Source organism: Truncatella angustata, assembly GCF_020726525.1.
Source record: "Truncatella angustata strain MPI-SDFR-AT-0073 chromosome Unknown BKA67scaffold_8, whole genome shotgun sequence".
NCBI classification, from domain to species: domain Eukaryota; kingdom Fungi; phylum Ascomycota; class Sordariomycetes; order Amphisphaeriales; family Sporocadaceae; genus Truncatella; species Truncatella angustata.
In genome coordinates this window covers 208,725-230,598 of record NW_025763388.1, presented here as the reverse complement: position 1 = coordinate 230,598, position 21,874 = coordinate 208,725, and the positions used below count along the sequence as shown (strand labels likewise).

At 48.3% G+C, this 21,874-nt stretch overlaps 10 protein-coding genes across 10 annotated transcripts; 3 read left to right on the top strand and 7 right to left on the bottom strand.

Annotated features, from left to right (window-relative positions):
* Window positions 1–1,158: 1,158 nt before the first annotated feature.
* On the bottom strand, window positions 1,159–1,707 carry BKA67DRAFT_577285 (uncharacterized protein). The gene has a single exon (XM_046103625.1). The coding sequence runs from the start codon at window positions 1,421–1,423 to the stop codon at window positions 1,223–1,225; it is 201 nt and encodes a 66-aa protein (XP_045953893.1). The 5' UTR covers window positions 1,424–1,707; the 3' UTR covers window positions 1,159–1,222.
* On the bottom strand, window positions 1,708–2,984 carry BKA67DRAFT_577284 (uncharacterized protein). The gene is made up of 6 exons (XM_046103624.1): window positions 2,637–2,984; window positions 2,545–2,580; window positions 2,375–2,440; window positions 2,133–2,313; window positions 2,017–2,080; window positions 1,708–1,956 (listed from the first exon to the last, which is right to left on the bottom strand). Exons 1-6 carry the CDS (start codon window positions 2,782–2,784, stop codon window positions 1,873–1,875), a joined length of 579 nt encoding a protein of 192 aa, XP_045953892.1. The 5' UTR covers window positions 2,785–2,984; the 3' UTR covers window positions 1,708–1,872.
* A 1,096-nt stretch (window positions 2,985–4,080) lies between these two features.
* BKA67DRAFT_385320 (alcohol dehydrogenase 1) lies at window positions 4,081–5,719 on the top strand. Its single transcript, XM_046096580.1, has 7 exons — window positions 4,081–4,307; window positions 4,379–4,669; window positions 4,724–5,092; window positions 5,143–5,206; window positions 5,256–5,392; window positions 5,442–5,526; window positions 5,607–5,719. The coding sequence occupies exons 1-7, from the start codon at window positions 4,187–4,189 to the stop codon at window positions 5,635–5,637; spliced, it is 1,098 nt and encodes a 365-aa protein (XP_045953891.1). The 5' UTR covers window positions 4,081–4,186; the 3' UTR covers window positions 5,638–5,719.
* A 499-nt stretch (window positions 5,720–6,218) lies between these two features.
* Window positions 6,219–7,460, top strand: BKA67DRAFT_523371 (FAD/NAD(P)-binding domain-containing protein; the record flags this gene model as incomplete). The annotated part of the gene is made up of 2 exons (XM_046098460.1): window positions 6,219–6,524; window positions 6,564–7,460. 2 exons carry the CDS (start codon window positions 6,219–6,221, stop codon window positions 7,458–7,460), a joined length of 1,203 nt encoding a protein of 400 aa, XP_045953890.1.
* A 220-nt stretch (window positions 7,461–7,680) lies between these two features.
* On the bottom strand, window positions 7,681–8,215 carry BKA67DRAFT_539250 (uncharacterized protein; the record flags this gene model as incomplete). Its single annotated transcript, XM_046100600.1, has 2 exons — window positions 7,681–7,868; window positions 7,921–8,215. The coding sequence occupies 2 exons, from the start codon at window positions 8,213–8,215 to the stop codon at window positions 7,681–7,683; spliced, it is 483 nt and encodes a 160-aa protein (XP_045953889.1).
* Window positions 8,216–8,445: 230 nt separating this feature from the next.
* On the bottom strand, window positions 8,446–10,105 carry BKA67DRAFT_577263 (Alpha/Beta hydrolase protein). Its single transcript, XM_046103623.1, has one exon. It carries the CDS (start codon window positions 9,828–9,830, stop codon window positions 8,880–8,882), a length of 951 nt encoding a protein of 316 aa, XP_045953888.1. The 5' UTR covers window positions 9,831–10,105; the 3' UTR covers window positions 8,446–8,879.
* Window positions 10,106–11,280: 1,175 nt separating this feature from the next.
* Window positions 11,281–12,147, bottom strand: BKA67DRAFT_577262 (uncharacterized protein). Its single transcript, XM_046103622.1, has one exon. The coding sequence runs from the start codon at window positions 11,934–11,936 to the stop codon at window positions 11,745–11,747; it is 192 nt and encodes a 63-aa protein (XP_045953887.1). The 5' UTR covers window positions 11,937–12,147; the 3' UTR covers window positions 11,281–11,744.
* Window positions 12,148–12,157: 10 nt separating this feature from the next.
* On the bottom strand, window positions 12,158–13,030 carry BKA67DRAFT_594477 (uncharacterized protein; the record flags this gene model as incomplete). The annotated part of the gene is made up of 1 exon (XM_046105057.1): window positions 12,158–13,030. One exon carries the CDS (start codon window positions 13,028–13,030, stop codon window positions 12,158–12,160), a length of 873 nt encoding a protein of 290 aa, XP_045953886.1.
* Window positions 13,031–16,296: 3,266 nt separating this feature from the next.
* BKA67DRAFT_524107 (glycosyl hydrolase family 61-domain-containing protein) lies at window positions 16,297–17,289 on the top strand (the record flags this gene model as incomplete). Its single annotated transcript, XM_046098537.1, has 1 exon — window positions 16,297–17,289. One exon carries the CDS (start codon window positions 16,297–16,299, stop codon window positions 17,287–17,289), a length of 993 nt encoding a protein of 330 aa, XP_045953885.1.
* A 2,746-nt stretch (window positions 17,290–20,035) lies between these two features.
* Window positions 20,036–21,557, bottom strand: BKA67DRAFT_577257 (uncharacterized protein). The gene is made up of 3 exons (XM_046103621.1): window positions 21,214–21,557; window positions 20,894–21,159; window positions 20,036–20,842 (listed from the first exon to the last, which is right to left on the bottom strand). Exons 1-3 carry the CDS (start codon window positions 21,394–21,396, stop codon window positions 20,497–20,499), a joined length of 795 nt encoding a protein of 264 aa, XP_045953884.1. The 5' UTR covers window positions 21,397–21,557; the 3' UTR covers window positions 20,036–20,496.
* Window positions 21,558–21,874: the final 317 nt, after the last annotated feature.

Genomic DNA, 21,874 nt, shown 5'->3' with positions numbered 1-21,874 from the left:
TCGCTAACAACTCGTCTCATGCCATCATCTTGAACTGCAGCAAGTGTTAGTCGTTGATCGGTCCCTCTACTACCCGTCTAAGCAATGCCATAGTATCTTCAATCCCGGATTCCTTAACCTAGCCTGTCGTTTTAGCATTAAGGTTGATATGATTTTAGTAGGTTGTGGTTATGAGAAATTTCTATAGATGGCTAATCTCGGATCGGTAATACTCACTCCAGACTTTGTCTTTTGAACGCTGTCGTACCAGCATACTTCTACAAATCGTTCAGCCAACCCTGCATGATAGGGTCGTTTGGCCAAGTCTCACGAAAGCACATGATCCCAGTGATACTCTATTCCTGCAGCATCAATGGCTATTCCGTGACAGAGCTGCGGTACCCAGCTCTTCGGTCCTTTAGACGACGTCGGCTGCGTCAAGCACATTGGGATGACGCCTCTTTTCAGTAACATTGCCGTATTTTACAGGAGACACCTCCCAGAACTCGTTGTACGCATCGAAGATGATGCGCGCCCACCTGAGTGTAGTCATCGCAGTGGAATCCTCGTCTTCAGTGACGACTTCAAATACAGACTTCTCGGCGCACTGGTAGGATGGTACCATGGGTACTGGGTTACATATTTGGTATAACGCTGTCAAAAGAGCTCCGTCTGCAACCTTATCGAATTCGTTGGAACTCACTCAAGTGACGAATCATGAACCAGACCATGCCTGAGACTTGCTTTGATCAATAGAGGTCGGAGGACACAAAAGGTGTGGTTCTTGATAACCGGTTTCTTGCCATAGTTTCTGTTAGAAGGCTTCGAATTGATGGTGTCATATAATCAGCACCAGCATATGTTGCACTATTGCGGCTATACCTTCGACCAAACTCACCGCAGCAAGCCCATAAATCTCGTTGGGCACGCTAAGCTTTTCCGCGAGCTTTCTCTTGACCTCGTCGGCTGAGGGGCCAGTCCTCATCTTCATTGAAACTTGTTCAGGGCCGTACAAGAAAACAATGCGGAAGGATGAAAGACAGGATTGAGCTGCTGATGTACCGCGAACAGCTTCAGTGAAGAATGTAAATACGTTCTTGGGCTCAAGCACAAATATGGGGTTCATAAACCTTCTTTGGATGAGGGTCCCATTTTTTCCAAGTCAAAATCCATCGAGGTACCACCATGAGAAAGAAGTCAGCTGGGCTTTATGTTTTGGAGGAAGGGGGTTCTTGATAATGCCCTATAACATGGCTATGGTTGCGGTCTGTGTAGATTGGTCCCCCGTAGCTGTGTACAAAGGCTCGCCTGGAATCATGGTTCCCATCAACAACTGTGCAGCATCCGATGCTAAGCTGACTAACAGCCCAAGATGGCTCGCTATCTCATGATAGCTCTTTGGCAGCCTGAACATAACCAGCAGCAATGAGATGCCCGTATTCATCTATCGCAGTGTGGGATATTAACTACTGAGTTGGATGGCTCTTTAAGGAGCATGATGTCAAGACCATGTGCCTCCGATACAATTGAACATGCTATCTGTAGCTGCCAACCAAAATGTCGTCAGGTTGTTGGGCAACGAAGCGTTTCCTGTGAGCGGCTGCAACAAGGCATTGCTCTCCAACAAGCCAAAACTACAGCAAATGGAATTCTCACACGTGAGTTGTGTTCGATTCGCGACGCCTGATCGTGTTCTCAAGAATCAAGAAACATTTTCGAAAATAATATTGCAGTTGAATTAAACTTCTACGATTTTCGAAGTGCAAGATTTTCGGTGGGAAATGAGGAAAATATGAGCTTTGCAAAATGGACCTGATATTGTCAGACGGCCTTTCTTTATTGAGACCAAAAATCCAGTACGCCAGTTTACCCAAATCACTTTCATGCACGTCATTAATGAGCGGGGCCCTTGGCGCCGGTGACGGGGCAGACTGCCTCAGAGTCTGCCTGGAGGGATGGGTGTTCTGACACCTTGTCCTATGAAGGAGTTAGTACTTCTGCGTGATTGCTGCTTTAAAGCAACGACAGCAGACATACCTTGTGGTGACCAATGGTGGCCTTGGTGACGGGACAGACATCGCCCTCGGAAGCATTTGCGGTGCTATTTCACATATCAGTATAGAAGCTCGGACTCGGGACATGGTTGCTCATACCTCGGGTGGTCAGGAGGGAGCACAGTTGTGGCAGTGCCCACAACTGGGCAGATCTTGTCGTCCAAAGCTTGAGCCTTGGGCTGGTTGACAGCCTTGTTCAGCGCTGGACACTTCTGCGCATCTGCTGCGCTGGCGTTGGGATGGTCTGATGGAAGAGGGACAGAAGGGTGCTTGTGCAGGTCTATGTGCCACGTCAACTTATGCCCCTTCTCTTCAGATGTACTCTATACCGGGTTACTAACTGAGGTGGTGGTCAGTCTTGGCACCCACGACGGGGCAGGTCTGTCCAGACTTTGTAAGGTCGATCTCTGTCAAGTGTTAGCCGACAGGACGAGGATTTCGGAATATACGAGGCTGGCTGGCTATCGAATCGGCGACAAATAGCGAGGTAGGTGCATCGTTTCTAACGTACCGGGGTGAGAAGGAGGAAGGGTGGTGTTGGTCGTGCCTGTAGGGTATTGTCAGTGGTTATGTTGAAAACCGATTGATATTCGGCATTCTTACCAACAACGGGACAAACGGTAGCAGCAGCCATGGTGAAGTTGTTTGAGTTGGTGATCAAGCTGGATGGAGTTGAATCTGGTAGTGACTTACGAATGGGAGGTGAAGGAATGTAAACTGCATCTAGTCTAGGGACGGATGCCTTATTCATTCTTCAACCCCTCAAATCCATATGGAGCCATTCCTTACAAGACAACTTTAGTGCCAATCCGGTTCTCGAAGCAATTAGCTTGAACCCTGTTTGTTTCAACGATAGAAGATAGGGCGAGCATGACCTCGTCGCCCCTCATTGTTGAAGCTCTGGTACGATTCTCTGGCGAGCATACGGATCCATAGCGGTAGGGATCTTCTCTGCGGTTGTGCAAGTTACGTCACATAAACCCTGGCTCCCTGCAAGCGCTGTTCTGCTTATTAAGAGCGCTATGATTGGCTACTGCTTAACCAAGATTAGCACCAGTGGGTTCGAGCACATGGACAAGTGCCCATTGCATGTACATTTATTCATCAAATAGTCCGAGACACATTATAAAAGCACCTCGAAGATCTATGTGATCAGCTTAACAGGACCCATATAAATTGACGGTCTGTGAAGCTGTATCTATACTATACATGGTATTGATAGCTATTGAGACAGCATAAGTGGAGATGACGCTAGAGGTAGAAGTCAATCCAGTATTCCCAATTAAGCAATGCTTCGAAACCCGACCATGCTGTGATATTCAAGTATGTAATGCGAAGCAACATGTCTCTGATTCTGATATTTTACGTCCTCAACATCCTTTGAGGCAGATATGAAAGTAAATGCTGACCAAGAGCTGGGCGCGTAGCGACGACTTTATCGTGTTCTTATAACTCGGCCCCATCACTCGTGTCGTCCCAGCAGCCTGTGCAGACCTCCACGGTCGCGCGCAGCATAAATGTGCACGCTATGCCTTCGTTTTAGTTGCAAATACGTCGTCTGCATGCCATACGCCAAGCACATCGGAACAAAGCACAACTAGTCGCCTTGGCATGCGACATATGCCGTACAACCACAGAATTCTGGAAGATGAAGTGAACCCATATATCGTGGTTTCCACGTACTCAACATACTTCTGTGCACTTTATAAAAAGTTTCTTGCCTTTAATAAGTGTTCAGCAGACTGCCACCCCATCTCGTTGTCGCCATTGGCAGGCCGCAGTACATTATACGAAGGCCCGCTATCCTGCCCCTCTATGGATGCCGTGGTAATAAGATGCTTGTTGACGGCCAGACTTCCATTGCCTGCTTCGCTAGCCTTTATGAATCGATTGGACAACCATGATCTCTTGCTCCATCTCCCTATGGTTCGCATGCAGTGACCCGTGCATAGGAATGGAACAGGCCCGGGTCCCCTCCCCCGCATTGTCTCGGCAGCCTCAGCCAACGAGGGGAAGCTCCATAAAGGGCTTGTACAAAACAGACGACATTACCGTGCCAGGGAACTTTCGAGACTCGTCAAGATCTTTAGTTTCCAAACACTTGCTTGCAGTCAGGGTCTATAAGTTAAACTAACATCTGGCATATATTCAATATGGGTTCAGGTAATGGCAACACTAGCTTCGAGATCCCAAGTGAATGCATAGCAGGCGTGGTTGTCAATGAGGGGCCAAACTTCCATATCGAGGTCAAGAATGTTCCCGTCCCTGAAATTGGTAGGTTTCCGCTCCCCTGTACCACGCTAGCCCGAGACTCACATGGCTAAGACATGAATATTATTGTTTAGGTCCCGATGATGTCCTTATCAAGCTCAACGCTACTGGACTATGCATGTCAGATGTGCACTTCATGTTGAACGACTGGTCCCAGCCGCCAATGTCAACTTTCGGCACCCAATGTGCAGGCCACGAGGGCGCGGGCGTAATCGTCAAGGTTGGGGAGAATGTGAAGCATCTGAAGGTAGGCCAAAGGGCTGGCTACAAACCTATTCAGGATATTTGTCATACCTGTTGGGAGTGCCAAAATGGACGAGAGACTTACTGCATGAACGCAGTGCTCACAGGATTACATATAGATGGTGGGCAGCCTGCCAAAAAGGAAAAAGAAACCGGAGCTAATTGCCGAATCTTAGGATCCTACATGCAATATGTCAAGTCACCAGAACGATACACCACTATTATCCCCGACGGTCTCAGCGACTATATTGCGGGGCCTATTATGTGCTCTGCATCTACCGTGTATACCTCGCTGAAAGAGTCCGGACTGCGTCCTGGTCAGTGGGCTTGCTTCCCGGGTGGTGGTGGTGGTGTCGGTATCCAAGGCGTACAGCTCGCTGTGGCTATGGGGTTTCGTTCGATCGTTGTCGACACTGGCGAAGAAAGGGAGGCCTTGGCTAAGGAGATGGGCGCAGAGGTATTCGTTGATTTCAAGAAGATTGAAAACCCTACCAAAAAGGTGGTTGAGATCACTGGTGGCGGTGCTCACGGTGTCTTTGTCACAGGTAATCGTTACCATCATTCATTGCACATGCCCGGGCTTACTGAAAATTAGCAATCCAATCGTATCCGATCGCTCTCGACTATCTGGGACCGCGTGTTAGTGGTATTGTGATGTGGTATGTCCTCAAATTTGCATTCAACTTTGCAATGAATTAACAAGAAAAGTATTGGTATTCCTCCGACTGGCGAGTTTCATATGAATGTCAATCCCAGTGTACTTCTGTTCCGAAACCAGTCGATCAAAGGCACGCTTGTGAGCAGCCTCGCCGACGTAGCCGAGACACTTGAATTCGCTGTGCGAGGTGAGACATTGGCATGTTCTTAATTGGGTCGATGGTTGACATTTCAAAGGCAAACTCCGCCTAAAACCGACAGTTGTAGGACTATCCAAGTTCGACGAGAGCGTTCAGAAGTTGAAGAATGGTCTAGTTGCTGGGTATGTTGCCAACCTGTTTTTTCCTTCTCTCTTCTTCTTCATTCTTGGTATACCGTTCGAATTATTAAAAACAACCCTAGTCGTATCGTTGTGGACTTCAACTTGCCTTGAAGCTCTAGATTTGAGACGGGTGGTTGCACACCTAGAATATGGCATCCCGCGGCATGAAAGCTTCCGCTGGGGTATGTACACAACCTATCCGCTGACGGGATAGGAAGCACGAAACAAGATGCCAAAAACGCGGATGTATCACTATGTAATACTAGAATCTGTCTTCAAATTGACTTCTTTGTTTTGACTAATTGTTCACACGGTTGATTAGTACCTGTGTTAATTTCTGAGAGACGCATCCTGCCACGGACGAGCTCGGACGGACATCATACGGATCCCCGCCAAAGCCCGGTGCAAGCCTTGCTAAATACACCGTGCTAAGCTCGAATGGTTCTAGTGATTCCCGCCTGCACAACCTAAATAGCAGCGACAAGGGGCCCGGTGATGCTAGTGGGCCGGGAAACTATTATACATATGATGAAGGCTGTCCGAATTGTCCGAACGCAAGGGATATATGAAGGTGCCTGCTTGTTTAAGTTCACATACAGCTGGTTTTCTCTCAATCTTCAAAGCAGCTTGCTTGTAGTGTCAAACACTTTTCTATTTCCCAGCATCAACATTCAGTAACTATGGCAGGTCTGATGGACAAGTCGCCCACCAAGAACATCGTTATACTGGGTGGCTCCTATGGAGGCATGTCCGTTGCCCATTATGTACTGCGACATGTCATACCCCAGTTACCAGAGAGCCATACATATCGAGTGGTCCTTGTCAGTATCGGAACGGAAGTAATGTGCCGACCGGCTTGCCCTCGTGCGATGATCTCGGACAAGTTCTTTTCCCAGGAGAAACTTTTCGTGAACATTCCGAAACAGTTTGCGCAATACCCCAAGGAAAACTTTCGGTTCATTCAAGGCGCCGCAACGCATCTGAGACATACCGACCGGGTTGTGTCGGTCAAGCTTACGGAGTCGGGTACAACTGAGAATCTCGACTTCCATGCCCTCGTGATTGCGACCGGTGCTTCCGCACCATCACCGCTTATAGGCTCAAACGGAGACCAGGAACTCCTGAAGTCGAATTGGAGTAAACTACGACGAACTCTTCCGACTGTGAAGCACGTTGTAATCGCTGGCGGCGGGCCGACTGGAGTCGAGACGGCGGGAGAACTCGGAGAGTATCTGAACGGGCGAGCGTGGTTCTTTCAAGACGGCTTGAAGAGTCCGACGGTAAAGATCACGCTGCTAACCTCTGGGTCGAAACTGCTCCCAGTCCTCCGCCCTTCAATCGCGGCAAAGGCTGAAAAGTTGCTCGCCCAAGTTGGCGTAACTGTGGTCAAAAACGCTCCTGTCCAGGATGTAACCTCTTCGAGCAATGATATAAGTGAAAAAGAGGGCCCGGTGACCGTCAACCTCAAAGATGGCAGAACTCTGGAAGCAGACTTATACATCCCTGCATTTGGCACAACACCCAATACAGCATTTATTGACAAGTCCTTGCTTGCCGATGACGGCCGCGTCAACACCAACACTGCTACTTTGCGTGTAGACCAGGCGGGTCCTCGTATCTACGCCATCGGCGATGCGTCTACTTTCGCCAGAGCCGCTGTGCATCATATTCTCGGCGCAATCCCTGTGTTGGGTGCCAATATCAAGCGGGATTTACTATCAGCAGCGGGACAGTCCGTTGTGGGAGCCGATAGAGAATTCAAAGAGGAAAAGCGGGAGATGCAGATGGTGCCCATAGGGAGAAGCAAGGGAGTTGGTGCCGCCTTTGGGTGGCAATTGCCAAGCTTCATGGTCTGGCTGATCAAAGGAAGGGATTATTTTTTGTGGACCACTCCAGCGTTATGGAGCGGAACGCATTGGGCCAAAGAATCCTGAGAGCATCGCATATTTGATAATTTCAGAGTATTTTGTTGTGGCGAAAAGTAAGCCGTATGTAGGCAGCATAGTAGGGCGGCGTCGACGCCGGACTGGTGCTGTCAGAGCGCAGTCTCATTCCTGCAAAGAGATATCTATGAAAGCACCACTGCTGTTCTTGCCCTAATTTCATGACTTCAGACTCCACCCAAAGACCCCGAGAAACTCATGCCCATAGCTCTTACCGCACGGCGACTAGTCGACCCAACTTCATAAGCTGTTTGCTTAACCTGGTTTTCTGTGTACTCCAACGTGACCCTAGCTTGTGGTAGCGGAAAGTGCAGCCAGGAGAGCCATCCACTCTGCCACAGCAACTCCAACTTCCTCTGACACCGGAATTCTCATAACTTCCATCGCCGATGATGTAGCCTATATTGTGTTCAGCTTGAGAATCTGGTGCACTACTTGTGGGATAATTTACCTTTATGGCATGGACAAGTCATGGTCAGAGCGTCGTTGCTTGCGAATCTACCATGGCACTTTCGGCACCGCAAGCTTGGCGCACTCGAACTGGCCGCTTCATATGGTGGTGCAGGACTTGCTTCGAGGACGGTGTCATAAGGCGGCGGGCTCTCCGCTTCTTCGTCGCTCTGGTCAGACTCTGTATGATACGCGGGACTTTCTTCCTCATACAACCGAAGAACCAAATCGAGATGCCCGTTGCTGTCAATGTCGTTTAAGGCCGAGACCAGCTGCTGCATTTCAATAGAGACCATGTTATGAGAATCGTGATGAATGTTCCTCGAAAATAGACAAATGACAGACGCAGGTGGGTGAGTAGTTATGGGAAGAGCCAAATTAACAGAGCTGAACAAACGGTGAATTATCTTCTCCGCGATGAAAATTGATTGCAGTTTCTGCCAAAATAAGAGGTCACGACTTAGGTGCCGACAGCTTCAGTATGCAATTGCCAACTCAATACTCTTCCTTGAGCTCACTGTGAACCTAAAAATGTTTGAGCATCTCTCACCTACAACTACGACATGATGGCCATCTATATACAGGATATTCCGCTTTCTCACTAATGTTGGTGTCTGCTGCATCCATCTCATGGACATTTTAGACTTCGACCACCTATACAGCTCTCAATTCGGCATATTGTCTTGACTTTTGGCCCTCTTATTGGTGTTGGTGTTGTCCACGCGCACGGACCAAGTCATGCCGACGGTGGTGTCAAATGACTTTCATCAGGCGTCCAACCAATACGCCTAATCGTGTGATTGCGGGTACCAATCGGGTATTTTCGTGCGCCATCACACATATGGGATTCCAAGGAGCGGTTGTGCCTGTTCAGCCTGATGGCTTTGTTGTGAGGACCCCCCACGCCCATTAGAGCTTGTTGTGTGCCACACATATCTGAGGACTGCTTTGCATGGAAATTCACACCTTCAAAGCCACCTGGAGCGAGCGGATCACGGTAGAATATGCAATCTCCCTTTGATGCCACTCTTTGGTGCTCTCTAAACACCCTTTATCAAATGCATGAGCCATTCCTGGTAGGGTCTTATTAACGACAGTCCTGTTCGTTTCCTGTAAATTTGCCGCCAGAGCGTTAGCCTCGGGAGACAACGTGTCGCCTTCGGAAGCAATAATGACCACGGTTTCTGGAAAAGAAGATGGTTCGGCCAGAGAAGGTGATACACGCGGGTCTTTCCGCAATGCCCTATCAGGGGCATAAGCGTCATCCCACAATGCTGCAATGCTTGCAGGTATCGGGTTGACAGGGTTTGAGACCTTCTTGGCCGCAGAGTCGATCGATAAATCCGTCACTGGGTAGAGCGCGGCAACCACTACGATCTTTACACCAAACCTGGAAAGATCTGGCCGAAGTGACGAGGAGGCGACTAAGGCCAAGTTACCGCCAGCACTAAACCCTGATACGGCAACACGAGTGACATCAAACTGATCCGGTCGACTCGCGATCCATCTGAGTGTATCTTCCACGTCGTTGACCGCCGCCGGGAACGGATTTTCTGGAGCTTTGCGATAATCCGCGTCCAGGACTATGATGCCAGCTTCACGTGCGACACGGGCGCAGAACAAGCGATCACTACCGAAGCAGGGAATAACAAAACCGCTGCCATGCCAGTTGACGAGAACAGGTCTCTTTCCGTGCGACAAGGAGCCAGAAAGACCGGGCGGGTAGTACAAATCGCCATTGATGAATCGACCTTGGTCTCGTGATGGGAGACGCACGCGGCGGGGCTCAATATCATCGGAAAGTAGCAGATCGCGCTTCGCGAGTGACCTCAACCGAAAAGTGGCTATTATCCTGAAAAGATACACTACGAATCGTATGTGCAACCATCTCCAGATGCTGATAGACGCCATGATTCTCTCGTTGAACTGGGAGACTCAATGAGCCTACCAAATCAGAAATGTTTAACCACGTGCCCGTAGCCGACAGAATCAATCGCGTCAAGGAACCTCGGCCTGACAATTGGGACACAGTTCGGACAGCCGTTATTCAATGCCCTGGTCAACGAGTGGTAGTTCGAAGGCTTATGTGAAGATGCAAGCTTCGTAATTCACAACGACCAGGAAGAAGCGTAAGACATACATGGGTAAAAAATAAAAATAAAAATAAAAATAAATTTTTATAATTTTATTTTTTTTGCAAATTGTATCAAATGTTTCTCAGTACTGTGCAAATTTCATGATGCTCATATTTATGGCGGCATTAAAAGAGTTCAGGTCTGCCGTTGACACCGAAGGCGACGTTGATTAGAACTTTAGACTGAGTTACCTAACCTTAGACCAGAACATCTATGGTGCTCTTAGACCCTCAAGGTTCTTTTACATCGCTAAATTTCCAGGCTCCAATCTAAATTGCGCTCTAAAGCCCAGAAATTTATATATTTCATAACACTATATAGAGATGAACATTAATCTAGCTCTGCTGCATACCACACATTTTGTTCATGATTAATTGTCTCTTAGAACTAATAGACGACTAACCTAAGCATAATCCATAAATGACTGTAGACAAACCGAACGCGAGCCTGCACGTTTTGCTTGATTGAGCTATAATTGACATTGAGATGCACTTGAGACTGATGCTAAAAAAAAAGGTCCTAACTGTCAACACTACATCACGCTTGTTCGTAATTCCCTTTGACTTTCTATTAGATTTTGGAGGTCTCATCGGCCGCAATAAGGGCGACATCCCCAATGCACGAGCTCCCGAGGGCTCTCGGAATAATGGCGTAGTATACTTTAGACACGGGGCCATCATTGCAGACAATTCAAACATGTGCAGACCGGCTTTGCTATTATAGGATTTGGTTGAACAGCAAAATTGTCGGTGATAACACCATTCTGCAATGAGACCACTTCAGCACCTCATCTTCTTACATAGTGATAAGGTTTCGTGACCCTCACCTCCAACTTTCCATCCAAGGAGAGTAGAAAAAAGAAATACTCCCTCGCCGATTCGCCGGAGAATGAGGCTACCGAAGAAACCTGCATCAGTCATTCCGGTGACGAGACCGAGTTGAAAGTTCAGGAATACGCGACCCGATTTAATAGAATAGAAGCTGGGGTGCGCATAAATGTCGCGGTCATTCAATCGCATATAACATACTTGGGTTAGGCCAGGGTGGCTAGATTCAAAAACGTTGTGGACGCGAGCCCGACGGAAGAGGTGATTGTCTGTAGAACACGATCTGGCTTTATCTTGCCACTGGTTGCGATGCCGACGAAAAAGATGTTGCAATGATAAGCCTACCCTTCATTCTAGAGCCTTTTTGGAATCCCGAGTGTGATATCTCATGACAGTAACGACGGTCTTCACATACAGTGTACTAGAGGTTCCTAGACATGCGCAAGTCAAATTGCTTCCTGGTCTTGGACATTGTTGCATCCCACTGTGTCAGTTCGTGGTTTGTACTTTTGATACAATGATCATTTTAGCAGCAAGATTCTTGCTTCTCAACGAGTACGAACTGATACATGATATCAGAAGACTTGGACAGCAGCGCATATGAGTGTCTGTACACCGTGATTTACTGAGGTCGCACTTGATTGCCGTTTCAAAAAGAAATTCAAAAGGCAAGCATATGATCTCGGAGCTGGGTAGCGGAGCGGGTGAGATACGAGCCAAACCAACCTGCCTTGCAGTACACCCAAGCAAGTGGTCGGTCCAGTCTCGTTTGAACCAGAGACAGAGACAAGAATGAAATTTTTATCTTGAGGCTCACAGGAGACGAGAATTTGGTTGTTGTTGGCTATGGCAAGGAACAATTTCTACACTAATTCGACGACGTAGGCAACCGGTCCCACCGGAAATTGGAACCACTGAAGAATGCTGCCAAAGGGCCCTGGAAACACTCCCAGATTTGTATGGTGACTATTACGCTCTCTACCGCAACCAGCAGGACACGCACAAGACACCCGTGATAACGCTTTGAGTCCAGTAGCAACCGCGTACAGCTTCATTAGCTGTGATCAACCGGTCTCCATTGATATTGTTCAGAGCGCTATGAACCGAAGATGCGCCCTAAATGACAGTCCCTTACAGTCATCCGTTTGGGATTGCCTCCGTCATTGACGGATCCGTGAGCATTAGGTGCAACCCGCCACGACTTCAATCATCACTTGCAATCGACCCGGCCAGTTTGAATGGCGATAGTTCCGCGGCAACTTGCAACACAAACAATTTAGATGGTCGTGTCTCTACCTTTCCCACTGACGATGTGAACTCTTCCATACTTGTCCGTATAAGCATGTTCGTCGCCCGCAAGCCACATGGGACGATTTTGTGGTATCTCTACGTCAACTCCGGACTTTGGATGCACCTTTTCCATCTCAAGCCGGTGAGCACTCTTCGGCTTATCGCCCTTGATCCGGAGTTTCTCAAAGAAAACATAGCTGCTATAGAAGACACAACTAGTGTTGCCATCCAGTGGGCCCTTTTTAGACAGGAAGTCATTGAGTTGCTTGGATTGCACTTTGCGCTCTTCCGGGAAACACTTGGCCAGCTCCCGCAGAAATGCGGCTTGGGTAACGTCGTCTTTTCGCAAAAAGGCGCGTATCTTCTTGCGCACCTCGTCGCAAGTGTCGAAGACAGGAACTTTGCCTGTGTCCTCGCCATCGAGCGTAACTTCGCTGACATTAAGAGTTTCAGACGTCTTGCCTGCGGCTCTGGTGGTGGCTGTCTTGGCTTTCTTTGCCCCTGTGCCTTTTATTCCCTGAAGCTCTCTCTTCTTGAAGAATCTCCATGCTTTGTAATACATATCACTTCCAAACCCAGCATCTTTACCATTCAGTTTCATGAAGCGATAATACTGGACCGAGCCAACATCAATGGCGGCTTGGAATTCGCCAACTTTCATTGCGCCCGAGTCGAGGAATCGCCTCACCTTTGCGCGAACCTGTTGGCAGCTCTGGTCTACCTCTTGCAGGCGGGGGTCGTCGTCATCGATTTCGGGTAAGGCTTCCGGCTCCGCGACGGCATCGGACTTGCGCTTCCTCGATGCTGGGGCGGGCTTGGTGTTTGTGGGTGGCGCGGATGTCAAGGGCTGGGAAGCCATGGCAGGCGTGGCGCTTGGCTTGGCCTTAGCATTACTTCCTTTCGCAAGGAGTTGATGATGTGGAACATTCTCCTGGTCATCGGAAGCAATAGGGTAGGCCTACAAGTCTATCAGCGACGTAGGTTTTCGGGCTGGACAGTGAGAACTGCTAAAAGGAAGTTTATGCTATTCAAGGTAGGGATGGTTACGTGAAGATGCAGTGCAGGCATTGTGGCACCGGGCCCGTTACTAAGACGCCTCGAGTTAAAGTCCTGTAGCACCGAGGCAGGATCCCATGACCAGCGAGGAGACATTGCGTGGAACAAGGATGGTGGGTGTTTGATTTTCAATAAGTCCGTAACGGTATGGAAAGTGCCCAAAGAGGTGTGAATGACTAAAAGGGCCGGGTCAAGAGGAAGTACGATAGAGTCAGATAAGAATATACTTTAAAGCCTCTGCGAGGTATCACGGCTGAGAGTGCGAGTGTATACCGTAGGTAGTTCTCTGAGACGCGACGAACTAACAATAACACACGACCCGCGACGACAGTGTCAACAATTGACGTCAGGTCTTTTATTTGATCCGAGCTTCGTCGAGAGACAGCCCTCATCGTCGGTGGTGCGCTTTAGCGCAACATTAAACCCCAGACAGACTTACTTACAGCAAGTGCACTAGGTTAGGTTATGTATGTTCGACTTACAGCGCTTGTGGGCCGTTCAGTGGGTCGTTCTAGGTCTTCGGTCGTCGCCCATCCGCCTAGGACAGAATCTTGGTTCCTTCAACAGAAATACCGTATCGCTGGAATGTTCCTGGTACATTAAATCGACGATAGGTAGTCATATCCAGTTCGGCTCTGACTGTTTCTAACTGTATTTTGACAACGTACGATCAGGGTAGATCAACTCTGAAGTGTTGGTACTTTATTTCAACTTCCCGTAGCTTATGTCAACGATAAGCCGCCGGGAATTGCTTAAGTCCTGGATTCCAATTGGTACTATAATTCAAAAACGAACGAACGCCACCGGAATGCCTCCTCAGGTTTATTTCTGACGCCCTATACCCCGTGGAGTTTGTTGGCCGCGCAGCCCTGTCCTTGTCGTAGCATACAGAAACGGAACATCACATTTCGAAGCACTGCAACAACTCACTAAAATTTCCATGGTATGCAAGACCCTCGTTGCACTAAACAAATTTAGATTTGCGCTTAAGGCTCGAGTTCATATCGTCGTATCAATATTTTGATGGATTTTTCTGTTTCATTCGCAAAATAAGGCATGTTGGGAAGTGTGCACGCCCTATTTGTCACGCTATGACTGCGCCTATACGCCAGCGTCTGCAGGTCTGTTAGCCGAGTCGGTACAGTATCGCCCAATCTTGAACCAATTGCTTCCTGTATACCCTTGTTGCCGAAATGGAGCCTAGGACAGCGTCCCGGTGATCTCGATTTTCCACTTGTGCCCATTTGAACAACCAAAGTCGATCAGTTTCAGTGTCGGCGCAAGACTACGCTCAACCAGTTCAGGTCACTAGGTATGACTGTTCTACATTCCTTCCGTTTTGGATCACCTTCAAAGAGTTGCATTAACCATTGCTATTATGGCGGTCCCTAGGATAAATGCCTGGGCCTATCTCTATCATTTCCCACGCAGTTTCATCGCTGTATAATCTTATGATAAGCATTCGCACGCAGAACAAATGATGTGAGACGTATAGCATTGGAAAGTCAGCCAAATTATTCGATTTGGTGTCAGGAATTCTCTGTTCCACGCCTTGCTCGTAAAAGACATGACGGTGCAGCTAACTGCGAAGCTTCTATGTATATTGTTCGGTTGCGGAAAATGTTTAGAGCTTCTAAATATGGACGGAAATTATGCATTGTCACTGTTACATAGCCTCATGCGCTGCTTTCCTCGTCTCTAATGTATCTGTATCCCAGATTTGTGTTGAAGAATAACTCACAAAGATTACAAGCTATTTTGATTGCGGCAATAACGGGCAATAATGAATCGGAACTAATATTTCACTGTTGAATAATGCAGTGTGCCCAGACCGCATCCATCAACGTATGTGAAAGTATAATATGGGAAGCTATCTGTAGGGGAAATACCAGAGTCAACTGCCCAATAGAGAGCTCGAGAGCTTGTCCGACTTGGGCCCCATGACAAAGTGTTCTGCTCTAATACGAAAGACTAGCATCTCAAGTAAGCCTGCGTGTCACTAGTTGATACTGAATGACACTTTGCTTTCACTACTCTGGCTGGGAAGGAGTCAAGTCAGGCGCACCAGCGACTGAAACAAGGGACCCAGTAATACGGTATTGGATATTATGGTAGCATCCCAACTGGACAATACTTTAGTGGAAGCTATGGATGTTATGACAGTATTTCTTTTGGCACTGAAGCACAATTCCCCGTCCGTTAGGCCTTTATCTGCGCAGCACAATTGCAGTATGCAAACTCGAGTACTCCAGCTTAGTGGTCTACCGATAACTAATCGGCCAGGGTGGTTTGGTCTTTGAGGAAGAGACTTTCCGGGCACAATAGCCAGCATCTTGGAAGCTATGACAATATAAAAATAAAGAATCCAAGCTCCCGAAAATCGCCAGTCGTTTAAGTGGTGCAACAGGGCGCGGCACAGCTGCTGGCAGATGGCGTTCTCCCCGCAAAAGTCCACCAGCTCTTGTTTCAACCAACCTCAAATAGATTGCGACTACGTGGATCGCAATTCATTCATTCGGCAGTACCCAATAACAATGCGACGCGGGATCTCTAGCACATCTTCGTCTGACCTGATCTTGACGCCAGAGGGCTAATTTGTGCTTGGATCAAGCTTACTCAAACCTTGACCCTATCTATAATCAACCAATTGTAAGGCGTTGTGCTTTCAGCAATGGTCTTGGGTGCTCCAACTATCACCAGATCGTCCCAAGATGGCGCCTTGGCCTATGAAGGTCGATGGGACGGCACGTATCCACCGGCAAATTCATCTGTTCTACTTAGATGCGATTGATATTGCAGACTCCGTTCCGAGACGGCAGAAGATCTGCATGCAGCCGACTGGTGTTCAGTGATCATGGTATGAATATTCATATAGCAGCTCTTTAGGCAGAATGTCTTCATCAATCCATTCATTCATTCAACTCTCGTGCAGGAGACCTTTTCGCTAGCAGAGCTATTACTTTATTCTTTTATTTTTATTTTTGTACACGCTGGCGTGACGTGATATTTGTTTCTTACACCTGTGCCATTGTTTTCACATCAGCCATACTCTTCTGATCATCCTCGAATATGCACTCGCTTAGCTCGATCGGGCTGGCCTTGGCCGGCGCGGTCACTGTGTCAGCTCACAGTTATGTCCTAGACATCGATGTCGACCTCAAAACATACCCCGGATTCCGGCCCATGAACGGTTCAGAGAACGCTCCCGTCATCGTCGGCTGGAATACATCAGCGTGGGATATGGGCTGGATTGGGGAGGATTCCTATGCGACCCCGGACATTGTGTGCCACAAAAATGCGGAAAATGCCCAGGGATACGCTCCAGTGGCTGCTGGTGACAAGGTGCATATTCAGTGGAATGGTTGGCCAGAAGGGCATAAGGGTCCTGTGGTTGATTATCTTGCGTCATGCGGCGATGAAGGCTGTGAGTCTGTTGACAAAACCACATTAGAGTTCTTCAAGATCAACCAAGGCGGCCTTATCAACTCGTCCGCAATGGCACCCTATGGCGAGTGGGCTTCCGATCAGCTAATCGCAAACAACAACTCATGGCTCGTCGAGATCCCATCATCGGTTAAGCCTGGGTTCTATGTGCTGCGGACTGAGATTATCGCATTGCATAACCTTACCACCGGAGCCCAGCATTACCCACAGTGCTTGAACCTGGAGATTACTGGCAACGGCACTGAACTTCCAGTCGGGATCCTTGGCGAGCACTTGTACAACAGTACCCAGCCAGGCTTGGACAGAAGCCTCAACGTCACTACCGGAGTCACCAGCTACCTTGTCCCTGGCCCCACGCTCATCCCGGACGCTGTGTCCATTCCGCTGAGCAACCCTGTGCCGACAGGAACTGGTTCAATCATCACAGCGACGGCGTCAGTATCAGCTATCGCGTCGAAGACCGCCACTAGTCCTTCCAAAACTGTACACATTGTCACAGTCACCGTCACAGCGACTCCCGGAGTGAAGCGTGGAAACGGTGGTTCCTTATTCGCCAGGACGACCGAGCGTGCGCACGTCGATGAACGTAGATGGTATCATCAAGGCCTCGGTTTTTAGAAGTGCGTCATGCGATTACGCGCCTCATCTTACTCTTCCTGTGTAAATAGTTTCATGCCTAGACTTGTCAATAATATCTTCAAAGGTACATCACCCTGGGTGAAGAGCCCTGACCCTGTATGTTCCACACTCCCACACCCCAAAAATCAAGCGAAAACACGTAGCACGGAGACAATCATGATAGCAATCTTATGTGTCGTACACAAGTCTATGCTTGGAGGGTTTGGTGACCGCGTGCGGCATGGAGCTCTGAACGTTTGGCACCCCCCTGGCTCAACGGGATAAGAGCTAGTTGACTTACATATATTGTCGAGTTCAAATTGACTCGGGTTATTAAACTGACCGTTGAAGTGCCGGTGCAGTGTGCATGGAAAGCAGTCGAACGTATCAGGGTTCATCATATAATACGATATGTAATCGTTGCAATCATGCGTTGGCGTTTTGGAGGCATGTGCTATCGGTCTAGTATTAATCCATGATAGCAGTGCTGTTAGTTCACCGTTATAAATTAAGCTATACACGCTGACTAGAACTTGCAGCAGTTGCCAATAGCCTCGCGACTCGACAGGTGGGCCTCTCCAACGCAGGGGTCTGATCACCCGGTTTTCAAATAATCTGTGAGCGTACAGCAATATTTTCAAGCCGTCTTAGAGGCATAAAATCACTTGAGACTAAGTCTGACTTCCTAGGAGATCTAGGTATGGGCCTTTTCGCTCATTCGATAACTAACATATTTACGAGGGGAAAAAGAACAAGCAAAACTGATTGATGGAGACAGCAACATATATGTCTTGTATATCAACTTGCTGTGGTTCCACCTACTTGTTCGAGACCTGACAAGTGTGCCTAATACCACGAGAAAACCGACCATGGTGTCACCATCCTGACAACAGTGATAACAGCAACTAGCCAGTCTCCTTTAAAACCCCATACCCATCTTCCAGGTATTTATTATTTCTTATAGCGAACATCATCCAAGTCTTCCCCGGCTCCTGGTGAAAATCTTTGGCCTTCGTCCTCATGCTTGGAGTTATATGGCCGATGGGGGCCTGGCTCCCGTGTATAGGGGTCATTTCCACCGGATCTTCCTATGAAGGCATCAGTCCTCTGGCGTTCTGTATCATTTTTCGCCTTGGCGTCACGATCGGTTATTTGGGTGTCATGGCCAGCTTGGCCACTTTGACTGCTGTGGCCATTTCGAAAATCAGCCATTTTTGTTGCAAATACTCGAGCTTGACGCGCGAAGTATATTTGTGTTCAGTTGATGATTTTCTTTTGAGGTCTATCGAGGTTAGATTTAATTCATGCCTTTGGTTTGAAGTCTGTCGAGGTTGGGTTCAGTAGAAATAGTACCACGTTTGTGAATGTAAGTATGGATCACCATCACAGTGGAAATGATGGGAGACAAACAGTAACTTATGATGAAGTGACGCGTTTGCCAAAATATTGCGGCTTCCGTTGGGAGCAAACCAACAGACTGCGACTGCATAACGGTTGAGCGAAATACCAGTGAGAGTGAAGACTTTCTTCCTTGATTCTCCATTTGGCTCTGTGATTTAGGGTTTTGAGACAATGCCGGCAAATCAGCAATACCGCTTTGATGATTTGCAAGCATGGGGAGCTCTGAATCAATACACGACTGGATCATTGAACTTCCAACTGTTGGGTGGGGGGTTTCTCTCTTGAGACGCATTGCCACGTTCATTTCCAGCGATTGTTCGTGGAGACATTGCAGGTTGTCAGCGCCATGCTAAAACCCGTTTTTCGGATGCTGTGAACCGGCAATCAACATGAACAAGGATTGGTCCTTGCATACAGCCGCACAAGATTGTACGGACATAATTTAGGGATTCTATGGTATGCCATCGTATTCTATGCTAATAAACCGCTTTGACGGTCGATGTGCATCACTCCAGAATCGAGTTGTTTAGTATACGTCCCAGAAATAGAACGGGAGATATTCGCTTATTAGTCTCAACATTCCTACCCGATGGTCGCAGTCTCAGATCTGCGTCTACCTTCTCAGTTCTTTTCAGCTTCGCACAAACAAATGCACAAACGTGGTATCAATGCTATATATTTATAGCACTACACTACGCAATTAGTCGCCGGGTTCGGATACTTCATTAAAACAAAGATTGCATTCAACCTAAGAGTGGCAAGCCGAATTGTGTTCGTAACGAACTTGCTTCTCGTACGATTATACTACGAATGGAACTGTATGATTTGAACAAAACATATGCACGTGAATATTGGCACACAGTCCGCGGGGTACGCAGTCCGCGCCTTATCGTTAACAATTGTCAGTTTCAGGCTCCAGAGACCCCGATATACGTTGCCTTAATGCATTTAAGACTGTCTCTCGGAGCCCTTCGGCACATATTCGAGTGACCGGTTGGCAAAGTGGGTAGCCAAGAATGTGCGCCGCATGTCAACTCATGTATCCGGCTCCTCAACCTATAAAGTTCCATAACGTGTACGGCCGGTCAGATGTCAGGCACATATGTTTTACAAGGTATAAAGCACAAGGTGTCGTAGGGCACCAAATCGCAACCTCAAACTTCGACAAACTGATAGGACATCCCATATCTACACAGTGGATCCGAAATGTCTGCGATCTCAATATTGTTATATGGAATTGCTGCCATTCTGAGCTTGGCGTGCAACTACTTTGTAAAGCCCAGAGCAGTTAGATTTCAGTGTAGCATGCAGGCTGTAACGGTTCAAATTTCCAGGATCACGTGTGGGGCAGTGTGGTCAGTAGCGTAGGCTGTCCCGCGACTTTACTAGATAGCACTTATGCATACTTATACAGATCTTTCCTGGAACGGGACAGAGACGGCTTATGGGCTATTTTGTACATCGGAGCGCTTCACACTGTAAATCACTACGGCAGGCTGCCAAATATGTTTGAGCTGTTCACCTTCATCGAGGCCCCCAAGATCTTTCATGATGAGAAGCTTTACATGCGGAGGAGTTTTGGTGGCCATGCTCAATTTGGCTGGCTGTTGCAAAGCATTCATGTGCACTTGGTATCGAAGACCAATGGCCGAACCGCACACAAATCAACATGTCATTGTGCATTCTTGGGTTGCCACGATGACACCGGTGTACGACCGCAGCCAGCACTCTCCGGGTCCAAGCCCTAAGTGTCATCACAATATTATCGAGATCCCCTTCGAAACGCTGGCAGGTTTTGATCGGTTTTCATCGACTAAGTTCTACTCGTACCTGTCGTATGATGTCGTCTAACAAGACCTTCTCATTCATTCCCAAGTCCTCAGGTGCCAAAGGCATCTCTTTTTGGCACGACATGCTGCCCTCGGGTTCTTCCCGATACGTCTTGCGTGTCACTGTTTCTTTCGGTGTCCTATTGGCTTCTACGTCGGACAAAGGAATGGCAGCGGTGCCAGCCTTCAGCGCAGAGCTCAGGTGCTCTGCCGGAGATTGGCCACTCGCAATCATAGCCATCACGAGCTGCTGGATGCGGCGGTCTTTCCGACGCCTGTGAACCTCAACGCATGCCCGGACGAACAACGTAAAGTGAAGTAAGCTAGTCACGAATTAGCGGTTATCATGGCACGCCTGAAAGTGGCCATCTTACGTTATTAGTGAAAGCAATGGGCAGGATGCAACCATAATTAGATAAGAACGCCGATAGTCTGCGTAGTAATCTGTGTTTCTGAAGTCATACCAGGAGCGTTGGTAGGTCCAGGTGGAGACGACTATGAAGACTGTTACAACGGTGCAGCCCATGAACAGGAGCAGATCGCACCCAACATGCGCACCGGCTTTAATGCCTTTGGACAAACTGCGTCGAACACATATGCTTATGATTTCTGAAATGTCCCAAAGGAAAGCGAATAACACCTTGAACTCAGTCAGTCTTGCCAGTTCTGGGAATATCTACATGGGCGAACTTACGGGTATAATCACATAGAGCTCTTTGATCGGAACAGCTAAACCGATGACGGCAATCTCAAATATGAGGGATATGGAACGAAGTATAAGCTTTATTCTGTTCCATTTCGGCTGGTTCCCGACCAAGGGCAGCTCGGGCAGCTGTTCAGGCTTGGACCTCGTTGAGCTTTCGGATCGTGCAGCCATGACGCGCCACGACCGGCCACAAAGGCCGCTGGCGATACCAGGTTCAGGTCTGATTGAACTACTGTTTCGTCTGCAGCTGTTCGAGTCTTCGTCTAGGATTCATCAGCGGACATGTGTGTCGGCGTCTGGATTGAGCTCATCATCCTAACTTTCGATATGTTTAGGGGGAAGATTGTGGTGCCAAGTCCCCACTGTTAGCAAAGAACTTGCGCTGAGCCGCCCGCCTTGACCCCTGTAAGCTCTCCAAACGAGAAATCGCGCGCCAGGTTCCAGTCACCAGCAGCCGCCGCATAACCGGGCGATGACGATGGTCCATCACGTGAGATGTGCCAAGTCCTGATTGCCCTGTCCTGGAGGTTAGTGCCGTGCCCAAGCGATCCTTCGGCTGTCATCGCGAACATCTTTACCATGAAATTAGACGGGGCATGCTTCTGGAACAAGCACAGCCCCCTGGCCCCTACATCCCCGATACACGCAC

What these genes read in the sequence shown, in the direction of transcription:
- BKA67DRAFT_385320 (XM_046096580.1), top strand. Translation starts at nt 4,187, where the DNA reads ATGGGTTCAGGTAATGGCAACACTAGCTTCGAGATCCCAAGTGAATGC. An exon ending in GTTAGTGGTATTGTGATGTG is followed by an intron (nt 5,207 to 5,255) that starts GTATGTCCTCAA and finishes TAACAAGAAAAG; the next exon opens with TATTGGTATTCCTCCGACTG. An exon ending in ACTTGAATTCGCTGTGCGAG is followed by an intron (nt 5,393 to 5,441) that starts GTGAGACATTGG and finishes GACATTTCAAAG; the next exon opens with GCAAACTCCGCCTAAAACCG.
- BKA67DRAFT_577284 (XM_046103624.1), bottom strand. Translation starts at nt 2,784, where the DNA reads ATGAATAAGGCATCCGTCCCTAGACTAGATGCAGTTTACATTCCTTCA. An exon ending in CAAGACTGACCACCACCTCA is followed by an intron (nt 2,314 to 2,374) that starts GTTAGTAACCCG and finishes CGTGGCACATAG; the next exon opens with ACCTGCACAAGCACCCTTCT. An exon ending in CCACCATTGGTCACCACAAG is followed by an intron (nt 1,957 to 2,016) that starts GTATGTCTGCTG and finishes ACTCCTTCATAG; the next exon opens with GACAAGGTGTCAGAACACCC.
- BKA67DRAFT_577257 (XM_046103621.1), bottom strand. Translation starts at nt 21,396, where the DNA reads ATGGCTGCACGATCCGAAAGCTCAACGAGGTCCAAGCCTGAACAGCTG. An exon ending in AGCTCTATGTGATTATACCC is followed by an intron (nt 21,160 to 21,213) that starts GTAAGTTCGCCC and finishes ACTGAGTTCAAG; the next exon opens with GTGTTATTCGCTTTCCTTTG. An exon ending in CCATTGCTTTCACTAATAAC is followed by an intron (nt 20,843 to 20,893) that starts GTAAGATGGCCA and finishes ATTCGTGACTAG; the next exon opens with CTTACTTCACTTTACGTTGT.
- BKA67DRAFT_577285 (XM_046103625.1), bottom strand. Translation starts at nt 1,423, where the DNA reads ATGAATACGGGCATCTCATTGCTGCTGGTTATGTTCAGGCTGCCAAAG.
- BKA67DRAFT_577263 (XM_046103623.1), bottom strand. Translation starts at nt 9,830, where the DNA reads ATGGCGTCTATCAGCATCTGGAGATGGTTGCACATACGATTCGTAGTG.
- BKA67DRAFT_577262 (XM_046103622.1), bottom strand. Translation starts at nt 11,936, where the DNA reads ATGAAGCTGTACGCGGTTGCTACTGGACTCAAAGCGTTATCACGGGTG.